The sequence below is a fragment of the Chionomys nivalis genome, chromosome 18 (assembly GCF_950005125.1).
Source record: "Chionomys nivalis chromosome 18, mChiNiv1.1, whole genome shotgun sequence".
Taxonomy (NCBI): Eukaryota; Metazoa; Chordata; class Mammalia; order Rodentia; family Cricetidae; genus Chionomys; species Chionomys nivalis.
The window spans coordinates 3,970,455-3,980,041 of NC_080103.1; the positions used below are offsets into that span (position 1 = coordinate 3,970,455).

At 54.9% G+C, this 9,587-nt stretch overlaps 1 protein-coding gene across 1 annotated transcript; it reads right to left on the minus strand.

Moving 5' to 3' along the window:
* Positions 1-3,565: 3,565 nt before the first annotated feature.
* On the minus strand, positions 3,566-7,915 carry Rhbg (Rh family B glycoprotein). The gene is made up of 9 exons (XM_057793874.1): positions 7,734-7,915; positions 7,269-7,419; positions 7,023-7,170; positions 5,844-6,010; positions 5,532-5,669; positions 5,283-5,416; positions 4,723-4,844; positions 3,727-3,800; positions 3,566-3,628 (listed from the first exon to the last, which is right to left on the minus strand). The coding sequence occupies exons 1-9, from the start codon at positions 7,898-7,900 to the stop codon at positions 3,566-3,568; spliced, it is 1,164 nt and encodes a 387-aa protein (XP_057649857.1). The 5' UTR covers positions 7,901-7,915.
* Positions 7,916-9,587: the final 1,672 nt, after the last annotated feature.

The window sequence follows — 9,587 nt, forward strand, 5'->3', positions numbered from 1 at the left end:
TCAGTGCAGCAGAAATCTAGATGCTTCTGTTCTTTATTTGATAGACTCTCGTACCCCAGGCTATCCTGAAACAGGGTTTGTAGTTCAGAACGGCCTTGAATTTCCTGCCCAGCCTCAGCTTCTCTAATGCTGAGGTTAAGGCACAGGCCACCACACCTGGCAACACTTTGCTTTCATATTTTGGAGACAGGGTCTCTCTACATAGCCCTGGTTGTCGTTGAACAATGTAGAGCAGGTCAGGCTGGCCCAGAACTCACAGGGACGCAGCCCCTGAGTGCTGGAATGAATCCCTAGGTCCACTTTTCACTTTGGGGTTGTTTTGATTGATTCTGCCTGAAACTCTATTCCCAAGTCCCGAGGGACCAATGCCAAGGGGAACTCTCTAAAGAGCCCTTACCCGAGTGACTCTCACCTGGGAGCTTAAAAAAGGTGGACTCTAGTCCTGCATCAGGAATCTTGACTCTCTGTCCTGAGTTACAGACTGTGCACCCAGCGCATACTGTGGCTGCTCTCCGAGGCCATCCCTCTTGGCTGAACCACTGACTTTTTTTTTTTATGGTTTATTTAACTTTATTTTATGTGCATTGGTGTCAGATCCCGTTCAGACAGTTGTGAGCTGTCATGTGGGTGCTGGGAATTGAACCTGGGTCCCCTGGAAGAGCAATCAATGCTCTTAACTGCTGAGCCATCTCTCCAGCCCCTGAACCACTGACTTTGAGGCTCCCTTCTCCCACCTCCAGCAGTATCACTGGAGAAATTTAGGCCTACTGCTCACTCCACAGAAGACTCAACTACAGGGCACATTGCCCTGTAGTTTGCTCTTCTTGGGGGACATCCTGAGTACTGGATTCTCTGGAAGAGAATTGGCCCCAGTAGCATCTATCAGACTACCCTGGACCAATGTGACTGAGAAAAGGTAGGAGCGCGAGCACTGCGCAGCGATGGCTACTGGTTTGAACCCCAGGCACGGTGGCCCAGAGGTATGGGCTGCCCGCAGAGGCCTGCTTGAGGGGTGGGGGGCACTGCGCACCCACTCGATCTGACTCCCGAAGCTGATGCAGGTCCTCTTGCCACGAACGGCACAGACAATGGTGTTCTATTCCCGGAGCACGGCCGCCCCCTGCCCGGCCAACCCTTTCAGGCTGGCCGCCTGGAGCATTTGCATACGGCCCAGGGACGACAGAAGCCCGCTTTGTTGGCTGCGCACTTGGCGCCGGGCGGTGGGCGCAGCGCGCCAGACAAAGTCGCCGGGGGAGGGAGGGCGACCAGGGCAACCGGGCCGCACCTCGGATGCCGCGCCGTGTCTAATTCCTCCAAGGAACGGCCCGCGCCGTGACGCGAATCCCAATGCTCCCGGTTGTCGCAGGTTCCTCCGGGCCAGGTAACCTCCCACCCCAGACCCTAAGGTCCTGGCCTTGGACATGGGTCCTTGCTGTAGTGCACACACAGTATGCCACTCCGGAATAGTAGGGCTCCTGACGGGCTTCCTGCAATGCTTCTAACTACGCTGGCCTCATCTCCCCAACAGCCTGCCTGCTCCTCAGTCTAGTCTCCAGGAGGCAGGAGGTGAGGATCCAACATTGTTCCCAGGGCTCAGGCACTGGGGCTGGACAGAGTTCATGAGCAGGCAAGTGTCCCCTTGTCCTTGATAGAATGGGCTGGGCCTGAGAAGCAGAACTCTTATTGTCCTGAGGAATGACATGCCCCTGTCCTTGGCATCTGCTGACCCATTCTGAATAGGGGGACCAGTTATGATGAGGTCTGGGGGCTCCTGGCTGGAGGGAGGGCTCTGGAGAGACCTGTCTTTCCTGTGCTCTCAGACCTTCACTGGGATCTCCAGTGGACGAAATGGACACCCTGCAGGGCCCATCACATGCCTCTGCATTGAAGGCAAATGGGGAAAGAAAACACGTGGAGAGAAACCGAAAGTGTAGTTTTAAAGAGTTAGACCCCGGATGGAGTGCGCAACTGCAGAACCAGAGTACCAGGGCTGGTGGCGGAGTCTGTGTCATCGTGCACACGGGACCCGGTGGAGTGACTGGTCATGAGCATCCTCACCTTGTCTCTCTTCTCAGTGACCTTTTGTCAGGCCATCCTGGGGCTAGTGACAGAGCGACTGCCCTATCTGAAGAAGGACTCACATTTCTCTTCTGCTGGATTAAGATGACTTTTCTCAGAGCTGGAAGAGCCCATTTATTTCAGGCCTGAAGAAAAGGCTTGGTTGCAGTTTAGAACAAACCAGCAGTAGAGACTGAAAATGTTCGCAGGAAAGCCTGGGCAGCAGCAGGGGCAGGGCAGGGCAGGGCAGGCCAGCTGGCTGGCCATCACCCATCCGAGCTGGGTCCCAATTCTCCCAGCTGCTTTTCCACAGTGACTTAGAGCTTTCTCTTTCAGTCCTGGGACCTTACCCAGCAACGGGCAGGGTTCTATGGAGGGGAGAAGGTTGAGGGAACAAGAGGATAGCTCCCTGGAGAGCATCTCCACCTGAACCCAGAGAGCCCAGGTGAACCCTGGGCAACTCTGCCATTCTCAGAGGCTGGGCTCCAGGATACTTCTTCCCCTTTGGCTTCCTAGCTCGGAAGGACCTTAGCTTGGAGGTAGATGTGTCTGTGATTGCCAGAAGTCCACTAGCAGGCCAAGTGAGAGAAGGAAGAGGGGTCCCAGTCCCTCCTGATGGGGGGGGAGTCCCTGTGAGTGGGTGAGATATGGAATTTCTGACATCATCTGACACACAGAAGGGGTGGAGCTCAGAGAAGGCTGTGGCAGCTAGGAAAGTTAGGTTGCAAGGGACCTAGGTGAGACCCGGGGCTGCCATCTTCTTCTGCTGGTTTTAGAGCGCCCTCTTGTGGTCAAATGGTTTAGGCTCCCGGGATTCCAGGAGCTTTCCTCATCCACGGACTCAAGACAGGACTGTGAACTGGCATCAGTTGCTCTGGCTCTGAGATTTTGTGGTAGGCCATTCCTTCTGATGCCCTTCTTGGGCCTTTTTCCTACTCTGCTCAGAAGCGAACCCAGACGAGGGTCAGGGCAGCAGCAGTTAAGGAAGGACCAGGAAGGATTTGGGGGCAGCATTAGCTGGCTAAAACAGGCACAGACTTTCTGACACTGACGCCCCACTGGAGAGACGGAACTATCCGGGACGTATATCCAGGAGCATGTGGACCTGAGGAGACTTTGTCAACACTAAGATCTTTGATTGCCTCAAGAACTTGGCCTCAGGAGTCGAAGGGAAGAGACAAGTGGAAGATGTCGGGGTCCTTGGTGATGGTGTTGTTTATCATCCAGTCTCCCACCTGGAGTGGGCCTGGTTCAGGTGCACTGGGTCAGAGTAACACTGGCCAGGGGGGTAGCGGTCATCTACGGCTGACTTGGGCCTATTATGACCACAGGAGCAAGCGAATGGGGATCCACCTAGAGGTGGTAAGCCCCTTCTGGCTCTAGACCTCCCTGTAAAATAGTAACAAGGGCTGAGAAGGGCCTCTTGGCAGAAGCTATTGTCTTCTCCAAGGACAGTGTCCTGCCGCAGAAGCCATCCTCTCTGAAGACAGTGTCCTGCTGGCAGCAATTAGGCCTGGGTCTCCTCAGACTGCAGAGGCCTCTGGACCTCAGCCTCCTGCTCTCCGGGCACCTGCAAGGCAGGGAGGGGTGAAGGAAAGAGGGGAGTGGCAGCCCAGAGGTAAGGGCAGCCAGCCAAGGATGCCGTATGGGGAGAAGCCCGTGTCTCACCTCCCAGTAAACCTGGTCTTCGAAGCATTGGGAGTCTGGAGGGGAATCCAGGAAGGGCAGCTTCAGCAGAAGCCCTGGTTGCCATAGGGAAGGATATGTAAGGTTCCTCAGTCCCTACCCAAGGGGGAGGTTGCCACAGGTTGATAAGCTAAGGTCTGCAGAGTGCCCCCTTTCTGAGAAGGTATAGCCCTGCAAGGTGGCGTCCCCCCCCCCCCCCCGAATTACCCACAAAGAAGCCAGCTGGTGAAGTGAAGGAATCTGCTCGCGTTCACGGTCCTACTGGGGCTCTATCATAAAACATAGCTGTGATCTTTCTGTGGCTCCCACATGGGAGGGACCCAGAGGAAGTTTACTGCATAGAATGTGACCTGGAGAGCTGGACTGTGGAGAACGAAGTTTTCAGGATGAGTGTATATATGGGAGGGTAGGGATGTTCCATCACACTTTATTCGTTTTTGTTGTTTTTGATTCTTGTTTTTCGAGACAGGGTTTATCTGTGTAGCTCTGGCTATCCTGGAACTCTGTAGCCCACCAGGCTGACCTTGAACTCAGAAATCCACCTACCTCTTCCTCTGCCTCCTAAGTGCTGGGATTTTGTTCTTAAAGCCAGATGTCAGGAGGGATTCTGACCTAAGCCAGTGAACAGACAGCTTCTGCGGAAGGCTTTGTGCTCTGGTCCAGGGTGGGCTTAGCCTCCTTTCTGTCTGCTGCTATCTAGAGGAGGAGGTTGAACTGGCCCCTTCCCAGCAGCTGGGGTTGGACTGCCCTCTAGTGGCACAAGGGAGCATCACATGAACGTCAGACCCCATAACCTAGGGACCGGCCGTCCTTTCCCCTGGAAGGTGCAATCTCCCACCAGCACCTTTGCTGCGCCTCTGCTAGCGCAGGCAGGTGTTCCGAGAGGACCGCACGAAGTGCGCGGTATCCTTTGCTCTTCCTCCTGCGCGCCTGTTCTTGGGCCTCTCACCCACCACCCTGCCCACGAAACCCACTCACCCGCAAGGCTGCCCCCCACAGCGGCAGACACCAGTGTGACAAACATTCCAAAGAGCTGGTAAACCGCCTGAGACGTGGCGCTGCGCTGGCCGGCGGCTATGAGCGGAAATACATTCTGCAGGCTGAAAGGAGACCAATAGGGAAAGATGAGCAGGTGCCTGCAGCCAGGGGGTGTCCAGGGATCCCCACTGTCTCACCAAGGCCTTTGTCCTGCCAGGCCTCACTTTCGACCTCCTTTCCTAAGCTAGCCAACCCCACACACCTTCCAGAACCCAGTCCAAGGTCCCTTTTGCCTGCCTACTCCAAGCTCACAGTGTGAATTGTAGATCCCAGTGCTCATTGTCGCTTACTGGTTCTGAAGGAATGCTCAATGCTCTTGAAATTGTTTTCTCTGTGACCATCCACTTCACTGACCAGGAGGCCAGGCCTGGACAGGTCCTCGGCTCTCACCATATGGTGGGAGAATAGCCAAATGGGTACATGAGAACAGATGGGCATTTTCTTTTCTTGGCTCTCAGAGGAGAAGGGAGGCCATTCCAGGGAGGTTAGTGTAGACTCACCCATCTCCATAAGCCTCGTGGGTGGCCAGCCAAGTCACCAGAACTCCCAGGAGGGCCCCCAGCAGCCCTGGCATCCCATGGAGGTTGTGGACACCACACGTGTCTTGTATTTTGAATCTGAACTCAAGGACAGGCTGGAGAACAAGTTGGGTAATCAGCCGTGGGCAGTCCACCTGCCCCTACCCAGAACCTGGTGCAGGCCCCTTCCCTCAAATGCTTCTTCTCCCCAGGTCCTGAGAAGCAACCTACCGTAAAGAACTTGTACCCCAAGGTGGAGACAGTCCCAGCCAGGAAGCCAGCTGCCACAGCCCCAAAGGGTGTCAGCATCATTTCGCTTGATGCCCCCACCACGACCCCTCCAGCCAGTGCTGCATTTTGGATGTGGACCTACGGGGACAAAAAAGGGCAAGGTATCTTTTCAGATCACCACGCCCACACCCATTCCAGCCCCACCCATTCAGTGGCCTCTGCTGTCATCTGGCCACTGACTCGCCAGCTCTCATTCCCCTGTGATCTTAGACATCTCTTCCCTTTGCAGGCTGCCCGTCTGCTTCCCCCTACCATGTCCAGTCGGCCGTCCCCACTGACAAGGGCTGACAAGGCAAACGTGCTGAGGGTGCTTGCGGTGAGCGAATAGTACGTGTTCAGTGCTGTCCGATGCTGCCCATCCCCGAGCGCGGTGGGCGCAGAGTTGAAGCTGGGCCAGAAAATCCACAGGAAGATGGTCCCTAAACAGTGGGTAGCCACAGTGAGCATCTAGTAGTAAGTGGCCCTCGTCACCAGGGGGCGCTGCACTGCAGAGAAATTATTATGCAGCCTGTTCGCTGGTTCCTGGAATTGTCAGGAAAAAAAAAAAAACTTCTACGATGAGAGTTGAGGGAATGATGCTTATAAATGCTTGTCTCATGGGCCGCTAGGTCTGACTGCTCAGCATGGGGCCTAGCCCATGCTGCACTCCGGCTTCCGTCCCCAACACACACAGACTGGTTTTTTTGAGACAGGATTTCTCTGTGTAGCCCTGACTGTCCTGGAATTCCCACTGTAGTCCGGGCTGGGCCTCGAACTCAGAGATCTACCTGCCTCTGCCTCTGGAGTCAAAGATGTGCACCACCACAACCCAGCCCTGCTCTAAGCCTTCTGACTAAGCTCAGAGAGGGAAGGAGAAGCAGGGACTTTGCGGGCTCCTTCACTTTGGCTCAAAGTCCTAATACTGCCTCAAGATGAGGACCTTCTCAGTGTCCTGTGCCCAGGGTAGAGAAGGCAAGGACTGTTTCCAACACTCCACAGGAAACACGGGCTCTGGATGGCAAGCTGTGAGGGCAGTGTGCCACCTGAAGGGGGAACCTGGGGCAAACAGGCCCTACTGTTCCCGGGGTGGTCCAGGGCTCCTACCTCCCTGCCTGACTGTGGGGAGGAGTCCTTAGGCTGAGGGGGCCAGCTCAAGCACAGGTGACCAGACCTGGCAAGGGCACAGGAGAAAAAGGACTGTGTGGTGGGTTATGGGTCTGGCTTCACATATGTGAGCTGCAGAGCCCAGGGAGGTTTCAAGCAGGACTGAGGTAGATTTGAAAGGCCCCAGCGCCTGGTGTGGGCTCCTGTGTACCCAGCATTGAGTTGTAAGTTAGGGGCAATGATAAGCATGGATTTCAGGCCCCTCCAAAAGCAAGTAGGAAGGACTCAAATGTTGTCTGACAGTGCCAGGAAGTCTTCCTCAGGCCACTTCACCTCAGCAGGTCTCACCAATCATGGCAAAGAGGTCAGAATGGTAGACAGAGCTCGCGCGTTGCCTGCTCTTCTCCAGCTGGGATCTGTAGAGGACCCGTGAGAGGAACAGCCCGAAATAGGCCCCAAACATGTGAATGGTCATAGACCCTCCAGCATCTCTCACCTGGGAATGACAGAGGTTGTGAGGCAGCCCCTGCCCCCACCCTTCCTCCTCTCAGGCTGGACCAACACCTGGGTGGCACCTCCTCCTGGCAGACTTACCCTCAGGAGGTTGAGCAGTATGAACTCGTTGGCACTAAACAGCATCGTCTCCAGTAGGGCCATCAGCAGCAGCTGCGCTGGCCCTGTCTTGCCCAGAACAGCCCCGAAAGAGATGAGCACAGCGCCCGCACAGAAGTCAGCATTGATCAAACTGCAGTTACACAGGGTGGGAGAGGCGGGAGGATAGGAAGGTCACTCCAGGCCTCACCAGGCAGAGGGGCATGGTGGGGCACGGTGAGGACAGACCTCTCCTGGGTATCAGAGGGTGCCACCCACCCTTGGAGAGGAAAAGAAGCAGGAGGTAGGAGGTGCCATTTTTCGCTGGCTGCCAGTCCTCTGGGAGCTGGGGTGACAAAGGCCTAACGGGAGGGGTGTGTGAACATAGACAATGAGAACGGACAGCGGCCTAGAGAACCCTCTGGGGAGCAGGGCCGTTGAGGGTGTCAGGGGTGTACTGTTGCCCACCTCTCCACACTAACGTGGATGTGGCCGCCGTGGAAGGAGTGAAGGAAGCCTTGGACCAGCGTGGCCCACTGCAGGGTGAAGGTGGCCACGAGGAAGGTAAAACCCACGCTGCTGAAGCCATAGCGCTGCAGGAAGACCATGAGAAAGCCAAAGCCTACGAAGACCATGGCGTGCACGTCCTGGAAGCCTACGGGTGCACAGGGGAGGGGCCGGCGGGAGGAAGAGGCAGAGTCACGAGGCCTGCTCCAGTCACACCCACCAGCCAACACAGACCTCTAGTCAGGACTGCCTTGAAGCAGCACTGTGCCTGTAAATTCCCCCGCGTCTGACTCCTGAGCAGCTGGAACAAAGGTCCAGCCTGGAGCAGCAGGGCTAGGCCACCCTTGCTCTCCGTGCTCGAGGGAAGAGCTAGACTTCCTGCTACAGCATTGGCTCTCCTTCTCCCCGTGTGTAGTGTGTACATGTTCTCATGTATATATATGCACACGTGTGCATGTGTGTATAGAGAGGTAGGAGTCATGTTTCCCTCCATCATGCTCTCTGCCTTGCACCGAGATAGGATCCTTCAGCGAGCCTGGACCTCACCAACGTGACAGAGTAAACAGCCAGCAAGCCCTGGGGTCTGTCCTTCTCTGCCAGATCATGAGTGAGTGCTGCTAACCTGATTTTTACTTGTGTGCTGAGCATCTGAACTCGGGTCCTAAAGCTTGTGCAGCAAACACTTTACCTTCTGAGCCATCTCCTGAGCCACAAGGAAGCCCTTCTTGATGTCTAACTTCCATCTCTCATCTTTCCAAGTCTATACCTCCCCATTTTGAGAACAGAATGAAAATAGCTTAGGAAATGGCTTCGAATTGTTAACGGGGACTACACCCACCCGCACAGGAATTGAAGGGAGAGGGTAGACTGCTGGGGCGTGCCTGCAGTGGCAGAACCTGGAACCTGTGTCTCGCAGGCATCCTCAGGTGTGAGGACTGACTTTCTGTTTTCTTTCTATATTTTGAGTTTTTTGTGTTATACATCACACTTGCTCTGTTGAGACAGGGTCACACTAAGTAGTCTGGCTGTCCTCAGACTCTGGACCTCCCGCCTCAGCTGCCCAAGAGCTGGGCTCACAGCATGGGACCACACATGACCTGTGTCCCTGAACTGTTGAGCGTATGGTGGACTTCTGGACAGAAAGGCTTGGGCCTTTTCTCTTTGCTTTCTTCATAATACAGAGTAATACTGAGAATAAGATGTATACAAATGAGTTGTTGAGTGATTAGCTATATAGAATCAGCATTAAAGGGGTTGGGAGACGAAGAACAGGCAAAAGCATTAGCCACACAGGCAAGGCTGATGATCCCAGAACCCATGTAAAAGGCTGGATATGGTAGGCGCAGCTATACTCCCGGCACTCCACAGTGACATGGGAGGGGGAGAATCGCCTAGAAGTTCAGTCCCGCTGGCCTGAAACAGCAGCACAGCCACAGAAACGAGATCCTTCTTCAAACAAGGTGGGTGGTTGAACAAGATGTACACCTGAGACGTCGAGGGAGGACTGCCCCAAGTTCAAGGTCAACCTAGGAAGAGCCCCTCTCAAAAGATCGTGAACAAGGCCAGGTGTGGTGGCACACACCCTTTATCCCAGCACCTGATCTTTCTGAGTTCAAGTCCAGCCTGGTCTAGTGAGTTAGTTTCAGGACAGCCATGGCTACAGAACAAAACTGTCATCAAACAAATGTGAACAAGCAGAAACAAAACCCACCAGCAGAAAGCCTGTGGAAGTTCCCTTTCTGCAAACGCCTGGGGACAAGGGACATCACCCCAAGTCCTCCTTCCTTTCACACTCCACATGAGAAACTGCCCGCT